Below are 17,715 nucleotides of genomic sequence, written 5' to 3' on the forward strand. Positions count from 1 at the left end.
AGATTACGAGTCTACCGCTCTTAACCACTACACCACACTGGAGGAAACAGGAGGTTAATGGCGGTGGAATGAGATTGGCATCTCTCCACAGGTCAGTGGGACTGTCAACACAGGCTGGCAAGGCTGGCAGAGGGACATCTCCACCCAGTCCAACCCCAGCCCAGCACATAGGGCAAAGCATTGCTCTGTTACTCCCTGAGAAGTGTATTTAGGATTATATTGCAAAATATCACTGAAGAAAGGCCTTTAACAGCTCTTGTTATCCTTTTCATGCTGCCATAAAGAGCTCTGGTGTGTTGAGAGAGAGAGAGAGCACGCATGAATGTGCAGGGAAGAATCCTGATGTGCTCAGATATCTTAGTAGAGTTATCGCTGCAAACGGTGTTCCTTTTTATAGATACAATAGTGGCACTTTCATCATGTTCTCCAGCAGTTGGGAAGGCGAGACCTCCACTGCGCCGAAGAAAAAAGCCAGCTAAATCCATCAGGAAGACTCCAGTAATTAACCGAAGTTACGAGCCAAAAGGGTTCTATTTGCGCAGCCAGCCTTAAGCCATCTCCAACTGAAGACGCAGAGAAAGAGAGGTGGCCCCTCTAAAGAACAAGGGAACAAAGGCCTAGCCCCGGGATATGTGCTTGATTTTTTTAAAAATGCCGTTTTGGAAATGGATTTGGCTTTTCAAAAGAGAGCAGAAGAGATAAGTGAAAAGCAGAGTAAGCTTCAATTAAAAAGGCAAGGACTCTGAACACAGGATCCTCCTCTCATGTAATCAGTGGCGTGGAGTGGAGTGGAGTGGAGTGAACATTACAGTTGGGCTGGAATGATCTGGGTTATTCAATATACTCCAGGGGAATCACACATACTTTGAATTCTCTGCATAGGCTAGCCTAGCCTTCTCCCTAGTTTTCAGTCTGGGGGAATTCTGTCTCATTGAGGGAGCAGTTCAGAGCTATGCGCATCCCCCCCCCCCAGCAACCTAAGAGGGTGCAGGCCAAACTCAAGCTCAGGGACAACTTCACCAAGTTCTCCTCACTGTCTTATCCGGGAAGGAGAAACCGTAACCTTCTGGGTGTGTTTGGACTCCGGCTCCCAGGAAATCATGGCCAGTAGTCATCCATGATGGGCGCTATAATTTTTTCAATGAATTCGGGGACACGTTAAATACTACATGTTCGGGGCATTGATGCTGCAGCGATGGTGGTGGCAGAGGGGCGGCCGCTGCCTTGACCTCAACCGCCACGTTTCCCCTTCCTCTGAGACGTCTATCTCCTGTCTCCATGAGGCTGGGCAGCCCCTGAGTTGTTGGTTCTTCAGTGGTGGTGGTGGGGAAGGGGTGTGCGGTGGGTCAGGTATGGAAAGCAGAGAAGGAGGGCCAAGAGCTGTGGCAGTGGCGATGCCTCCCTTCCCATTGGAGCAGCCCCAATCCCATTCCTACTTGCGTGCAAGCAGGAGGGGGTTGGGGATCCCTCAGCTGGGAAGCGAAGCTTCACACTGCCTTTCGGAGCAGCCCCATCCCAACTCCTACTTTCATACAAGCAGGAGGGGGCGAGGATCTCTCCGGCAGCGCGATCCCCGGCCTGATTGCGCTGGTGCCGATGTTTCTGGGCCCAACTCAAAGTGCTGGTTTTGACCTATAAAGCCTTAAAGGGCTCAGGACCACAAGATCGCAAGCACCGATTCTCCCCATATGAACCTACCTGGACCCTGCAAAAATCATCTGAGGCCCTTCTTTGTGTGCCTCCTCCCTCAGAGGTCCGGATAGCAGGAACATGAAATATGGGCTTTTCCTGCGGTGGCTTATTGCTTGTGGAATGCTTTCCCCAGGGAACCTCGCCTGGTGCCTTCATTGCATATCTCTTCTCCCAGGCCTTTGGCTAATTAAACAATCTATGGTCTTTTAAACTGGGGGCAGGGTATTGTTTTGGTTTGTTACTATGTTGTATATCTTTTTGTTTCTATATTGTAACCCCCCTGTGATCTTTGGATAAAGGGCGGTATGGAAATTGTAACAACAACAACAACAACAACAACAACAACAACAACAACAACAACAACTGCATCACATCCTAGAGGGACAGGCTGTGACCAGGTGACCTGCTCAGTCTATGGTCCAGCCTCTCCTTGTTTAGATTCACATCCTCAATCGCCACTCACTAAATTCCTTATCTTTAAACTTTCAAAAAGAGAGTTATCCTCCTTAAAGTAGGACACACAACCACTGCGCTCTTGCTTCAAAGAAATCCCAGAAAATCCTGTTTCGATTCCTTTTAGCCTTTCTGTCCTATACATTATCAGCTAATAACTTGGGTAACGTGAACTGTGAATGATATTGTTTTCGAAAGGACGCCTCTCAGCATCCCTGGGGTTGATCCAGTGAAAGATGCTGTCTTTAACCACTCTATTGCTCCCTGCAGTTGTTTTGCCACTGAATGAGTCTAGAAGAACCACATAAATGTCTGGGTATTGGATAGATGCTCTCCCCAACCCTGGGTGTTATTAGCTTTCTACTGAATTGCAGAATTAAGCATGCGGCATGACGTCTCTTTCCACCCAGTGGAATCCTATTTCATCGCAACAACCAACAACGAGCTGGCTACTGCCTTTGCTCCTTCTCTGCTCAATTCCAGAAGACTTGGAGTGCATGGTTTTCAAAGACCAGTTACGGAGGCTATCAAAAAAGGCTGCCATGTAATAAATCTGAAGCACAATGATCATAGCTAGTGACTGTACCTTGTTCATGCAGAAAATGTGCAAAATATAAGCCACTCATCCCCAAAGCTATCACAAAAAAGGAATAACCCTGACAGATCAGACCAACAGCCTTTCTAGTTCAGAATCCCACCTACCCCCAGCAGATAATCAGGTGCTTATTGTGAAACCAGAAGCACAGCAGAATCACAATAGCTTTTTTCCTGCTCATGACTGCCAGGGTTTGGTGCCTCTGAGCCTGCTAAGGATGATGAAGAAATCCGATTCAGTTTGTGTTTAAAGGCGAACCTGCCAAAATCATATTTTCCAAAAGAAGACGAGAATTGAAACCCAGCCATACTTTGCAATTCACACTTCTTTGAATTTTGCAATACAGTTCTCAGACAAAAAAAAAAGTGTAGGTATAGGGAAAGGGCGTTGATACTGTATTAGTGGAAATAATATGCAACGATGCATTATGCTAGGGGAAATTGATTGCAAAAATGTGCACATTAGTAAAAAAGTGTTTATTGGGAGACATTTGCAACGATCTGCTGATGAATTTTCATGGGAGTTTTCAAATAATAACAATAATGCTCACAAATTACTGCAGAAACATGGAGAAGTGAATTATAGATTGATAAAACGAGAAATGGGGGGAGGGAATGAAGCTGACAGGTCCACCCACCCCTATATCCTGGTGGAAGTACACAACCTTCATAACTAGTAGCAATTGATTGCTGTATTCTGTTTTTCTACCTCGTCCCTCTTTTAAAGCCATCTCTCTCTCCCTCCCTCTCTCTCTCTCTCTCTCTTTCTTTCTCTCTCTCTCTGAGAGAGATCCGCTTGACTCAGAAGTCCCCTGTGCGTATAGGAGAAAAAAATACTACCTTATTATAGAGTGGCCTCATTTTCCTTCTAAACAGACCGAGTTTGTTATTAGTACATATGACGATATTAAGGCTTTGGTATATGCTCTCTGACTAAATGGATCACTACATGTGTGGTACTTGGAGGAAAGCCTGGAAACAATCCACGATGGGGTGGGGAAAAGAGATACCATTTTGCCTCTATTGAGAAAGCAAGCTTCAAATCCCCAAGGAGATGCATCTCATATTGTTTTCCTTTTCCTCTGGCATTTTCTTAACACAGGCAGTTTAAGATAAGCTTCCAGAGCAGCTGAAAAGAGCTCAGCAGGGAACAGGGATGATAAAAAAAAAAAGGTGTGGGATGGGTTGTGTACTAGAGCGACAACTCCTCTGCTAAAACGCTTCCCCCTGTCCAATTCCCTTTTGTCTCCACGGTCTGCCTTCTGGGTGGCTTAGCAAATTCTACGGAAATCGGTCAAATGAGTGAGACACGGGGCAGCATAATTAACGCCAGGCAACTCCAGTGAAAGTGTTTGTCCCGGGGATTCTTTCAAGCCCCGTAAAATTGGCCATACTAAAAGCAGGGTTGCAAAACAGACACTCGCCTTGTGCCCTGTCCTGAGTCACCACAGGCAACCGGGCCAGGATCCGCTTTTGAGGGAAATTTTTAATGTTTGATGTTTTGTCGTGTTTTTTATATTCTGTTGGGAGACGCTCAGAGTGGCTAGGGAAACTCAGTCAGATGGGTGGGGTATAAACAAGAAATAATACTTATTATTATTACACTGGTACCTTGGTTTGCAGACAGCCTAGTTTATGACCATTTTGGATTATGACCAATTCAAACCCGGAAGTGCGCGTTCCGGTTTGCAAACTTTTTTTGGATTACGACCTGGGTTTGGTTTTTTTTATTACAAACATTTTTTTGGTTTATGAACAATTATTATTATTATTATTTATGACCCATTTTGGGGGGAGGCCCCATTGGCGAAAGCGCACCTTGGGTTACGACCTCTTTTGGTTTACGAACGGACCTCCGGAACAGATTATGGTCGTAAACCAAGGTACCACTGTTTGTTGTTGTTGTTGTTGTTGTTGTTGTTGTTGTTGTTGTTGTTGTCTGTATCCTCTCTGTGCTTTCACATGAGCTCTAGGCATAGAAAGGAATGCTCAAAGTGCTCAAAAGCCATTGCAGATGAGCCCATGGCCATGTCATATGCCAGGTGATGGGAAACCTTTGGCCCACCAGATGTGGCAGAACTACGACACGCATCATCCCTGGCCATGGGTCATGCTTGCTGGGCTGATGGGAATTGTAGTTCAGTCAAATCTGGAGAGCCAAAGGTTCCCCACACCTGTGCGCATCTATAGGATAAGATCCCCATTTGTCCAGTTGTATGCATACAGGGTGCCGCAAATTGTGGACCCTTTCAAAATCAGTCACCACCTGCGAGGCGAGCTTATCCACACTATACTGGCAGAGCTACCTGGACGCTCGGATAATTTCTATATAGAGTGGCTTCTTTCCGACACTAACTCTAACGTGTCAGCGAAGGTAGCCAAATTCTGTGCTAGAGTCATAAAAATTTGGTCTAATCTAATTAGCAGTGTCCAAATATCTTCAGAACATTTTAGGGACTAGCTAAAGAGGACCCAGTGTTATTAATTGCTGTAGTCTACTGTTATTAATTGTTGTAGGGACCCAGGTGGCGCTGTGGTTAAACCACTGAGCCTAGGGCTTGCTGATCAGAAGGTCGGCAGTTCGAATCCCTGTGATGGGGTGAGCTCCCGTTGCTTGGTCCCAGCTCCTGCCAACCTAGCAGTTCAAAAGCACGTCAAAATGCAAGTAGATAAATAGGAACCGCTACAGCGGGAAGGTAAACAGCGTTTCCATGTGCTGCTCTGGTTTGCCAGAAGCGGCTTTGTCATGCTGGCCACATGACCTGGAAGCTATACGCCGGCTCCCTCGGCCAATAATGCGAGATGAGCACCGCAACCCCAGAGTCGGTCACGACTGGACCTAATAATAATAATTTATTATTTATACCCCGCCCATCTGGCCGGGTTCCCCCAGCCACTCTGGGCGGCTTCCAACAAAACAGAGATTCTAAAACACAGAAATCCATCAAACATTAAAATACAGAGATCCATCAAACATTAAAAGCTTCCCTAAACAGGGCTGCCTTGAGATGCCTTCTAAAGGTCTGGTAGTTGTTGTTCTCTTTGACCTCTCTTTGACCTCTTTGACCTCTAATGGTCAGGGGTCCCTTTACCTTTACCTTTACCTTTACCTCCCTAAGTAGTAACAGTCCTTTTATTCAGTTTTCTTTTAAACAATTGTTAAAACCTATAATTATTGCCTATTTTTAGATTATTACTGTTTTTCTTTTATTGTTTTATGTATTGCATATTTATGTGTGCTGGTCAAGAACCGTAATCAATCAATCAATCAGTCACCACCACCACCAGTGGCGGAGCTTCATGCTCCAGCACCGGGGGGCAGAGAGCAGGTGGGGGCAGGGCTGGCTCATGTCCTGGGGGCATGGCGACCAGTGGGGGGGCCACCCACGATGGCACTCCACCAGGATCGCGCTGCTGGGGGCGGTGCACTCCCCCGCACTCCTCTTCCTCCGCCAGTGACCACCACCATTGCTTGGGACCAGCGCCGGCTCATCCTCCACTGGCGGCGGCACTGGTGGGGGAAATAGGGCCATTCCGGGATCAAATCAGAAGCCGAGATGCACTTTCACAATTCCGGGATTGTCCCTGGAAAATCGGGACACTTAGAGGGTATGCAGTCCCCAAATTAGCATCTTCTCTGCTCTTTGTGGGAACACGGCCAGCATTTCTTGCTCCTTACCAAATGTCGATGTGCTTTAAAGAAACTGCAGATGTTGCATACCGGGTACCCACCTCAAAGGCTCAGAACTGTTGGGTGTGAATATCATCAATATAATCATTCTGAGATTAAAGGAGCAGCCGTAAATGCTCTTAAAATACACCAGGGTCTTTGATGCCATTTAATCCTGAAGAACAGGCTGAAACCTCTTTTCTCCCACGCGATACCTGAAATGGTGCCCCGATATACAAAGCCTGGTTTAATGAACCGCTTGACTGGATCTGATTGGAATAATCTCATGCAGAGCTGTATTTCTGGAGAGAGGTATTTTTGCCTTCTTTAATTGTACAAATCAATGAAAACTTTTCTTGGTGCAGGGGAGAAACTAATGGAAACCACAATCCAAATTATATCTATTATTACATTTATTTTTTATTTATTTTAATTAATTTTTTATTAAGGGTTTTCATGGTTTACAGAGGTAGTACATTTATACAGTGGTACCTCAACTTACGAACGACTCAACAACCGAATTTTTCAACTTACGAATGGGGCAAATGGCTGCACGCTTACGAATTTCTCGACATCCGAACGGAAACCGCGGCGGTTTTAGATAGGGTTTTTTCAACTTATGAATTTTTCCGTTTCCAATGCATTCCTATGGGAAAGCGCATTTCCAATGGCGCTTTTCGACTTACGAATTTTTCAACCTACGAAGGTGCCTTCGGAACGGATTAAATTCCTAAGTCAAGCTGTCATACAAGGTTCTTCCCCCCTCCCCGTTTCATCCGCACAACTATCTAGTGAGGTAGGTTAGACTGCGAACTATTGACTGCCCAGGGGTGCCAACTTGAATAAAATATGGGGGAAAGGTAAGCCCCACCCAGATATAAATGATCACAAGATGCAACACAGGTACACCATTTGAATGGCAATGCCCACCAGCTTTAGGGAGAGGTCTCAAATATTTTATTAGCATTTATTAATTAAATTTATTAGTCACTTTTTTGCTGCAGGCAACTCAAAGCATCTTACCAACACTGCATGCGCACATTTAATGTACATATGCATTTAATGCTACATGTGTGGGGGGGGGAATATGTGTAGCATGCAAGAATTGTTGGCATTTTTAGTGGAACCCAGGAGTGTGGGTAGACTCGCTTCTCATATAAATTAAGGAGCAAGATGAGAATTGGGGGTGAAAGACCCTGGAGATACGCTCGACATTGAGCTTTTCAGAAAAGTCCATCCTTCATCTTTATGTACCTTAGCATCACCAAAGCCCGACAGCAATCAAGAAGCCCAAAGCAGAGGGGTGGGAGAATCTTCACCTGGACTTACGTTTTGTTGCTAGCAGTGAGCTCCCTTAATTAAAAGTGTTGGCTGAGCAACCACGGTTTGCAGTTCTCTGTGTAACGACCTATTTTTCTGTGTAGCCCATTAATTTTTCAACTGCTGTCGAGTGTGTTTCAATTAGGTACCAAGGAGTTTACATCCAAGACGAGTATTTGTTTCCCCATTCCCAAGAATTGCTGTAAATATTATTATGGCCGCTTAAGAGATCTTATCTGAAGAGTGCATTTTCTGGCACTCGTCTCCTTTCTCAGCGGGCCACTTCAGGCACTATGTCCTTAAGATGTGTCAAGCGCACACTTAAGGAAGAGAATGCAGCCAGCATCTGTTAGCAAAGAGCTGAGCCCTCCCATGTATGCTTGTTAAGGAGCCTGAACAAGCTGGTGGCCCCTGTTGAGAATGCACGGATATACTCACCAGCCCTACCTACCCCCTCTCCCTTGCCAGACCCCAAACCCCCTTGCCACAGGGGCGTAACCAGGATCAAAACTAGGGGGGCCAAGGCACGGGAGGGGAGGGGCAAAGAGGAGGGATGCAAACCAGTGCAACAGACAGAAAAGCTTCAGCGGTGGGATATTCTATTAAGAAAGCAACTTTGGGTTTAGTGGGGATACCATCTGCAGGGATTGAACCATGGATTCAAAGTCACACACACCCCAGAAGCTGCTGGGACAATGGGAGAGACGTTTCCAAAGGGAAATCGAAAACACTTCCAAGTTTCTCTCAGTGGGAACTTTCTTTGGGAGGGTGAACCTGTTTGCGTCTTCCAGCGCACTTGCCTCCGCCAAACGCGGATCGGACTTCCGGAAGGAGCAGTAGAATCCCGAAGAGATTGAGCTGGTTTGAAAGCAGCTATCCCAGAAATCTGGGAAGCGACCTCCTGCTGCCATCGGCGGCTTGAAGAACCGGCCCAAGGGGAGCGGGTCTAGAGAGGGACCTGTCTTGCGTCCCCTCCCCATGGCTAGAAAGGCAAACCCACTCCCAGGACCCGGGACCACATTTCCCGCTCCTGCCGGCCCCAGCAAGCAAGCCAGCCAGCCGCCGGCTCTCCTCTTTCACTCCCTTTCTCCTCTTTCTCCAAACACACAAAAACAACAACATCCCTCGGCCCGCTTGCCGCGTCTTCTTATAGCACACTGGCGGCGCTCGTCAGGCAAAGCTGAGCCTGATTGGTGGAGCCTCCGCACTGCCTCACACTCTTTTCCCCGGCCCCTCCTCTCGTGGCTGACTGCAAGTTGCGCTACTGCTCCGCCTCGGAGAGAGAGCCGCTCGTCATCACTCACCGGGCTCTCCTGTGTGCAGCGGAGAGGTCCGGGCCGGCTTCTAGAGGGGGGCAGCTGCCCCCCCTGCCCCGTGGTGGGTGCGCCTATGCCTTGCCAAATGTTCACTCTTTGCATCTCACCCAGACCCCCACAGACCCCCACAATTGGCAGCCATGCAAAGAAAACCCAGGTATCCTGTTATGCAGAGAACCTGGCGCCTGTGTGGTGCCTACACTGCTGTAGGCAGTTTACCTCTGGATACCAGTCTCTGGGAATCCGGCCGCTACTGTATTGTGACCAATGACTAAGAGCCAAGCCTGCAGCACACAGCACACCTGGTATCCTCAACTGGTGTCGCAGGGATTTTGCCCTGCTATTTGCACAGGTTTAAACAGATCAGAGCTCTCTTCGGGCATCTACAAGGCTGCATCTCATTTGGCTCAGGTGGTAAGCCAAATGCAGGTCTACCCAGTCTAAACCGAAAATTCACACGCCGACTCTCTTGCCTCTGGACACACGTACAGCCAGGTGCTATTTTAAGAAGACACACTTTCTCCGTGACGTATTGGCCAGCCGTTATTTTTAAACCCTCACATTCCCGTACGATTATCATTTTCTGTCGCCATAGGAACCTTGCTGCAAAGGTTTAAATATAGCATCTCCCCCCCTTCTGCCCCCCCCCCAGGGATATACAATTATTCCCTACTCCTTTTCTTATTTGGTTTGTAAAGGAGGGAATTAAACTTCTCATAAGGGAAGACATTACTGCCTGCAATGTACCAGGTGAGGCTGGGGTAAAGAATGCTATATAATAATATAATAAATCCCACTGCACAGATCGAGATGAGTTTCTTGTTTGAGACATCCACTGACTGCAGATGCGGCAGAGCTTATGGCAGGGCTAACCAACACAATGTTCTTCAGATGCAGGGGACTACAACTCCCACCAGCCCCAGCCAGTAGGGCCAGTGGTCAGGAAGGGATGCGAGTCGTAGTCCATCAGCATTTGGTGGGCATTTCATTGGCTACCAATGGCCCATGGTCCCTAGACTTGCAGAAGAAAAATCCTGCTACATATTGCACTGCAGTTATCGACCTTATCCAACGGTTGAGAAAAGATAAATACGCTGATATATTTGTTTAAGCATCATGGAGTAAAAGGCAATATTTAGAAAGGCCACAGAGAATATATATCTGAAATCCAATATTTCAAAGGAGGAAGAAACAACAACTAGAAGCAGGGCTTAATATCCACCAGGAGCAAAGCAGAGGCACTAAAGGAAAAAATTTGCAAAGTAATTTGATAAAGGAAAAAGGATTCAGGATATTAAAGAGAGGTTGTTCTTTTAAAGCATCAGTATAGTGAGTTCTGAACCAACTTCTGCTATGCAGTAACAATTTTTGCAGAAGCAGACAGTACCTGAGAAGTTCAATAAACTAAGGAATGCAATATCTTTTTCTCTCTCTTTTGCTTTAGTGCTCCGTTTATTTTCATTAAATGAATTTTGTACCCATTTGTAAAAAAAATCAGTCTGACTTTCACGTTTATTCATTAGCCCAATGGTGGGGGACCTCCAACCACTAGTGTAATTGGGCTAAGTGGAGTCCTAATAGGACCCATGACACCAGTTTTCCCCAAACCACACCCTCTTGCTTAATACCTGATGTTGTATGTGACACTTCCTGTATCACATGGGAACTCCCTAGTGCAGCCAATGGGCTCGCTCTCAGCACCGATCAGCTGGTGAACACTGAGGGAGAGTCCCTTTGAAGTGTGTTTGCTCTGCCCATCAGCTGATTGGTGCTGCGACCTGTACCAGTCAATTATGCACTAAAGCGGTTTGCATATCTTTGCTTATCTTCCATAAGTCTGCTTTTGCCAGTCAAGGAGGGAGTAGGGAAATATGAAGCCCTTTTGCATGACCAGTTGCTGGAATTTTTTTGAGAAAATCCTACTGTGATTTTACTCAACATTACCCATATACTTTTGAAGCTTACCTTCTCAGTCTTAAGAACTGGAAAGTTGATTAAAAAACGGGAGGGAGGGAGGGAGGAAGGGATCATAGAATCATAGAGTTGGAAGAGACCACAAGGGCCATCCAGTCCAACCCCCTGTCAAGCAGGAAACACCATCAAAGCATTCTTGACATATGCCTGTCAAGCCTCTGCTTAAAGACCTCCAAAGAAGGAGACTCCACCACACTAATTGGTAGCAAATTCCAGGAAGGAAGGAAGGAAGGAAGGAAGGAAGGAAGGAAGGAAGGAAGGAAGGAAGGAAGGAAGGAAGGAAGGAAGGAAGGAAGGATCCGGAACTCAGGCTGTTGCCTGCTGATCTTAATGCCAATTGCTATCATGGATGTACAGAACACAGACCATTCTACCCTTAAAAAAAACCCAAGTATGCATCATAGTAACATAATTTAATGAATAAGAATGGGATTCTGAATAGTTACACCTCTCCTTCCGCTCTGAAAATGCACATTGACTTAACTCGACCAGCCACTGGGGTTTCACACTCATACTCACACACACACACACACACACACACACACACACACTGTACCTTCTCTGTGTCGATCCCTTTGGACATTGACCACGTGGAGACGATATAATCCATGACTCGTTCGCTAAGGCCTTTGGGGACTTGGTACAACTTTAAGAAGTCTCTCACATTGTTCAGCATCTCATGGTAGCGGTTGGTGTTGGCGTACATCTGTTGGAAAATTGTGGTGACGTTTCCGAAAATAGTTGCATAAAGGAGAGCTGGAAAAGAGCAAGAAGCAGAATTAGAAACGCTAAACGGCTGGCGTTCACATAACATGCCCAAGCCGTGCTCCTTGTTTCACTGTGTAGCAAATCTCCATTTATGCCAGTCACGCCCGCCATCTTGGCCTCCCAGAGAGCTGTGCCTCTGGAACTATGCAGGACTTTTGGAAACATGGTTGGCAGGTATGACCATGTGGGCCTTCGCTTTACAGTATGCCCCACACTGTCAACAAAAATTAAAAGGAAAAACACTGTGATTGTGATGGCCAATGTGACTATGTTCTGCCTCCATGGTCAGAGGCAAAGATGCTTCTGAATACCAGTTGCTGCAACCCAAAGTGGGGTAGAGTGCTCTGGAGCTCAAATCCTGTTTGAAGGAAGGTGTCCATCTGGCCTCTGTGAGAACAGGAGGCTGGACCAGATGAGCCATTGGTCTGATCCAGCAGCATTCCTGCCAAGTCTCTTGCGGAGAAATCCGGGATCAGCAGCTGCGCGACACCGAAGTTGTGTAGACACAACTTCCGGTATCGCTTTGCCCATATATGGGCACCGAAAATGGCTGGCGCCGGACGTTGCGTCTACACATGTCCGGAAATGCATAGACGCAACTTCTGGTGCCGGCACTGGCCATTTTCGGTGCCCATCGATGGACAAAGCGACACCAGATAAATGGCCGCCGACAGGAGCCAAAATAAGGGAGAGGAGCTGAAACGGGAGACCACTGGGAAACGGTAAGGAAAAACGGGGGTTTCCCGGGAAATACGGGGTACTTGGCAGCTATGTCCAGCAGGGATCCTCTTATGTTCTTAGGATTGCCATCACCATGAAACCACCTGGCAAAGGGGAGGAGAGGGAAAGAGGTGTGTAGGCACCTAAATTCTAATTTTTTTACTGAGGTTGTTAGGCACGCTGGAGTTCAATTGGGCTAACTTAACATCACAGCAGCCTCCCCTCCCCAAATCACGCATGCAAACTGTTATGTACTGAGCTGAATCCTAGAACAATAGGATTCAGAATCAGCGGGAGCTACCCAATCCAACTCCAGGTGGAAGTGAATCCGCAACCTGATTGGCCTGTAGGAGCAGCCAATCAGGCTGCAGGCAGAAGTCAATCCACAATATAATTGGCCCACAGGTGTAGCCCTGAAGTAGCCAATCACGCAAGGCCCATTGTGTAAATAATGTATATAAGCAGATGGTTTTGGGAAAAGAGCCATTCTTCTTCTCCTCTTCTCCTTGATGACTATGAGCTGAATAAAGAGCATGAAATTCACTCTCGACTCCGAGTACATTTCACAAACAAAGCACACTGCAACCAACCATGCCCCGGGGCCCTCTGATCTGCCTGCTGGGAGCCTGAGGGGCCCTGCCCTGCCTCTCTCCACCTGGCTTGGGGCGGGGGCTAACAGGCTCCATAAAGGACTGCTGCTGCTGCTGCTCGACAGAGAGGGCCCCTTTTTAAAATTGTTTTTATTTTTTATCTATGTCATTTTAAATTGTAATTGATATTAATGTTGTATTCTTAGTTTTAGATTTCACGATTTATGTGGAAATTGTTTTCCATTTGGTTGTGTACCTTTTGATGTGTTTTATTTATTGTTTATGACTTTTGTTATGTTGGTAATTATGTAAATCTTGTCATGTTGTAAGCCGCCTTGAGCATTGTTTTAACTATGGAAAGGCAGCATACAAATAAAATGATGATGATGATGATGATCTCTTGCCCTCCACCAGCAAGATACTGACCCATGCGACGCTAACACAAACGCTCCGCTCATATATTACAAAAAAGAATGGAAGTTTATTGTCCGCCCCCATGCCTATTTCCTCCCTTTTGTCTCCCCAATTATCTCCCCCCCACCAACCCCATGCTACCCATACCAAAAATGTCTCAAACTGAATGTAGCTGACCTGCATGAAGGACTCTGTGATTTGAAAACAGAGACACTGAATGTACCAAACCCTACGCCAAAGGATAAATGGACATAAATCTGACATCAGGAATCACAAGACAGAGAAACCAGTAGGAGAACACTTCAGTCTCCCAGGACATTCTATACAAGATCTCAAAGTACCTGTCTTATTACAAAAGAATTTCAGAAATAGACTGGAAAGAGAAGTTGCTGAATTGCAAAATATTTTAATAAAAGCATAAAAAACAGCAACCAGATGACCTATTCCCCCTCAGAAGCGAAAGGCAACATGTATCAACGTGTAGTGAAAAAACTGGTGCTTCTCAAAGCACGTGAAAGGTTGAATCCTCTGAGCCATTACAGATACACCTGACTCCTGAGACGTATTGGGAACCACCATGCAAAGACTTTCAGTCATTTCTAAAACCTGCAGCTGTAATTCCACTGGAATTGTTGGAAGATTCAAGCAAATGTCACTGAAATGAATGGAAAATGTTTAGGGCTGAACAATATGATGGTGGAACATTATTTTCCCTCAAAGGGTGTGTGGGGGGGGGTTATGAGGGAGCATGCATATATATATGTAAACTGTGCTATTTTTGAATTAGCTTTGTTTGAAAGTGGGCACTCTGGCTGGAACATAGCGACGTGTGTTAAACTCTGTTTATTTAACATGCTGCCTGCCTGTTATAAAAGCTGCCCTATTTTTCCATCTCCCGGCGTTGATCAGATTTCTGCAGACCTGGGATGTACTGTAATTTTCAAGTCACAGCAGAAAATCCACCACAATCCTGGCCCTGAGACCTGCAGGCATCCCAATGAAATAACCAGGACTCGCTCCCAAGGGTGCAAAGGCGAAGATGCCACACAACATTTATTTGATTTGTATTTCATTTTTCGTCGAGTCCAGTTTTATAGGGACATCAAAACATCGGACTCTGTTTTATGGCAAGTCTGAATTAAGGTCCATCAACCTTGATGTTGTCTACTCTGACTGGCAGCAGCTCTTTGGGGGCTGCAAGCAAGGGGGTATTCCCAGTCTTACCTGGATAAGCCTGGGATTGAACCTGGGACCTTCTGTATGCAGAGCAGATGCTGTGGCTCTGAGCCACATCCCTTCCCCCATGCCCCCAAGTTCTTTTCACCCAAATTTATCAGCATCCACAGCTGTAGCAGCTGCAACAACACTGGGAAGGAGCCTTGGTGGAGCAGCACAAGTGGCTATGGGCTCTTCTGACCCCTGAGGCCATCGTTGGCAGATTCCTGATGCCAGCCATTCCTCAAGGAAGCCCGCAAGGAGAACATGAAAACCAAGAGCCCTTCCCTTTACCGTGTCAATGGAGTTTCAGTTCAGATACAGCCGTTCCTTGGATCGCGAACGCCTTGCGACTCGAACATTTTGGCTCCCGAATGCCGCAAACCCAGAAGTGAGTGTTTCGGTTTGTGGACGATTTTTGGAAGCCAAACATATTGATGCGACTTCTGATTGAGCGCAGGAAGCTCCTGCAGCCAATCGGAAGCTGCGCTGAAGGGATAGCCTCTGGACAAGTGTGGCAGGTCCCTTGACCATTGACCAAAGGGAATCCATGTTTATGTATTCAAAAATCTTCCTGTCTCTGATAGAAAGTAAACCAGACAGCACTTTGCACACAGGCAAGAATCTCTGTTTGTACCTTTCTCTGTAACCACAAAGCTTCAAGAGGAAACTAGCTTATGTTCTATTCCATCTGACGACAGAGGATGTAGCCGGCCACAAAACCACAAGTTCTAAGTAGGGCGCAACCACAACTGTGCCTGCAAAATTCCAGGAATATAGACACGGGTATGAAAGGTCCCAGGTCCATAACACCACCTAGTGGAGTTATACAAACAGCTTTGTATGTAATAGGCAGACGTTCTGATTGGTTAATTTATTCTCTATATAAGCACTCTGCGCATGTACAGGGGGTGTGCAGAATGAGAAAACGGTTATTCCCACTGCATCATTTATTGCATTTGTCTGACAAATCTAATAAATATGTTTATGATATAGAAACTGCCTGAATTGTTTTCGTCTGGTAAATCTGGGAAGCTAATCATCCATATTACAGCGCCTTGGTTTTCGAATGTTTTTGGAAGTCGAACGGGCTTCCAGAATGGATTCTGTTCGAGAACCAAGGTATGACTGTACCATGGCTAATAACCCTGGCCCCATTATGCAGGTGGCTATGCAGTCTCGCCGGTTGCGACGCTCGCTGAAGTCATCACTTGGCCAGAGCTGATGTCTGGCAGCATGAATTGGGCTTCATTAGGGAGCAGCATGGAATGTCTGTGGGTTCCTTAAATTGCAGACAAACCAACAATCCATGTTTTGCTGGACAGGAACATGATAGGAGCTTTTCACAGAGTTTTCCTGTAAACTTGCTAGAGTCATCCCCACTCGGCACTTCCTCCCTTCCTCTCCCTGCTCTGCCAGATATGTGACAACATCTGCTACATTTTTAGCTAGACTTAAGTACAGTGGTACCTCGGTTTACGAACTTCCAGAACAAAGTCCGTTCTTAAACCAAAACTGTTCTTAAACCGAGGCGCGCTTTCCCTAATGAGGCCTCCCGCCGCCAGTGCCCTTCCACCATTCGGATTCCGTTCTTAGTTTTTAAATAAGTTTTATTGGATTTTACACAAAAAAAGAGAAAACGAGGGGGGGGGAGCGACAAAAGAAAAAAAAGACAAAAACTTTAAGAAAAAGCAAATACAGAGATCTAGAACAATATCATCACATCTTATTTCTTCATTGTTCTTCACTTATCTCCCTTACGATTCTTTTATAGTTAACTCATAGCATTTCTAGAATCTTAACTAAACATCATAAAGATACATCTTAGCTCTCTTATTTATATATAATTCTTAATCAGTTTATATAAAAGGGTGAAGAAAAAATGAAAAGAAAAAACCCATAAAAATAATAAAAAAGACATAATTATATTTTTTCAATTTCAAATCTAAACATTTCAGACTTCCTCATTCCCCTTCCTTGAGTTCTTTATAATTCACTAATTATTGCAGTTTCCAACTCTAAAATTACATTCTTTCTTCTAGATTATAACTTCTTTTTAACCATTAACCCTTCATGCTTCTCTTTACCTTAATTACCCAATATTCTCTACCCTTTTACCCAAAAATATTCAGACTAATTTTCAAAATCTTTTACCCCCTTTTTATTCCCACTCTCAAAACTAAATCTACCCCCTTTCCTTGGAATCGGTGTCTCCAGAGATTTCAGCCAGCTCCTTCATACTTTCCGAGTTCAAACCCTGTTTTACCAACCAATAAAAATTAGCATAATTTAAGCTTGCCTGATATCAGTTACTCTTCACCAAGTATTCTGAGTGACTGAGTGTTATTTTTACCTTTTGCAAAAGACTGCTTGTGTGATTATTGTTTTAAGGGGAGAAAGGAGGGAAAGCCAAGGGAAATCCAGTCTGCCTTAAAGCATCCTGGACTACGTAAAGGTTAAAACTAGCCTAGCTAAGCTTCCCTTTAAGCTGCAAAGGGACAGCACTCTGCTGAACTCACGGATGTGAGGAAGGATAATGCCTAATAAACGTATCCTTTCCTAGCATCTATTCACATCCCAACAATATCAAGGAAAGAAAAATTCTACTCTTGATTTTGCTCTCGGCACGGAACAGTCTGGAAGGATGCTTCCAGCGCCATAAAGCTGTGTTCGTGTGCATCCCCCTGGCTACACCTGCTGCCGTCAGCGCTTTCGTCCTGTTGGGCAGGGACCCAACAATAAAACCCCGTGGAGGCGGTTTTGTCAATTACCAAACAAAGCAGGCAGAGCATCCCTGGCTATTTAAAAAGAAAATACTGTAACTGATTCATTGCTGTTTCAGCATTTCCTAGAAGTTCTAAATGGGCCTTTCAGGAAGGAAAAGAAGAACAACATGTGCAGGAAACTATGTTTCCTCTGTAGTTTAGGGGTGGTGGGGGGGAGAGAACTGTGGTCCTCTTGAAGCAGGGATGGGGAACCTGCGCCCTCC

At 45.7% G+C, this 17,715-nt stretch overlaps 1 protein-coding gene across 1 annotated transcript in view; it reads right to left on the reverse strand.

Moving 5' to 3' along the window:
- Nucleotides 1–17,715, reverse strand: part of KCNH5 (potassium voltage-gated channel subfamily H member 5) — a 178,340-nt gene that overhangs the window by 54,556 nt on the left and 106,069 nt on the right. Inside the window, exon 8 of the mRNA XM_035116477.2 lies at nucleotides 11,576–11,775. Coding sequence (XP_034972368.2) covers nucleotides 11,576–11,775 — 200 coding nt within the window. The remainder of the gene's footprint in view (nucleotides 1–11,575; nucleotides 11,776–17,715) is intronic.

This window comes from Zootoca vivipara, chromosome 1, assembly GCF_963506605.1.
Source record: "Zootoca vivipara chromosome 1, rZooViv1.1, whole genome shotgun sequence".
NCBI classification, from domain to species: domain Eukaryota; kingdom Metazoa; phylum Chordata; class Lepidosauria; order Squamata; family Lacertidae; genus Zootoca; species Zootoca vivipara.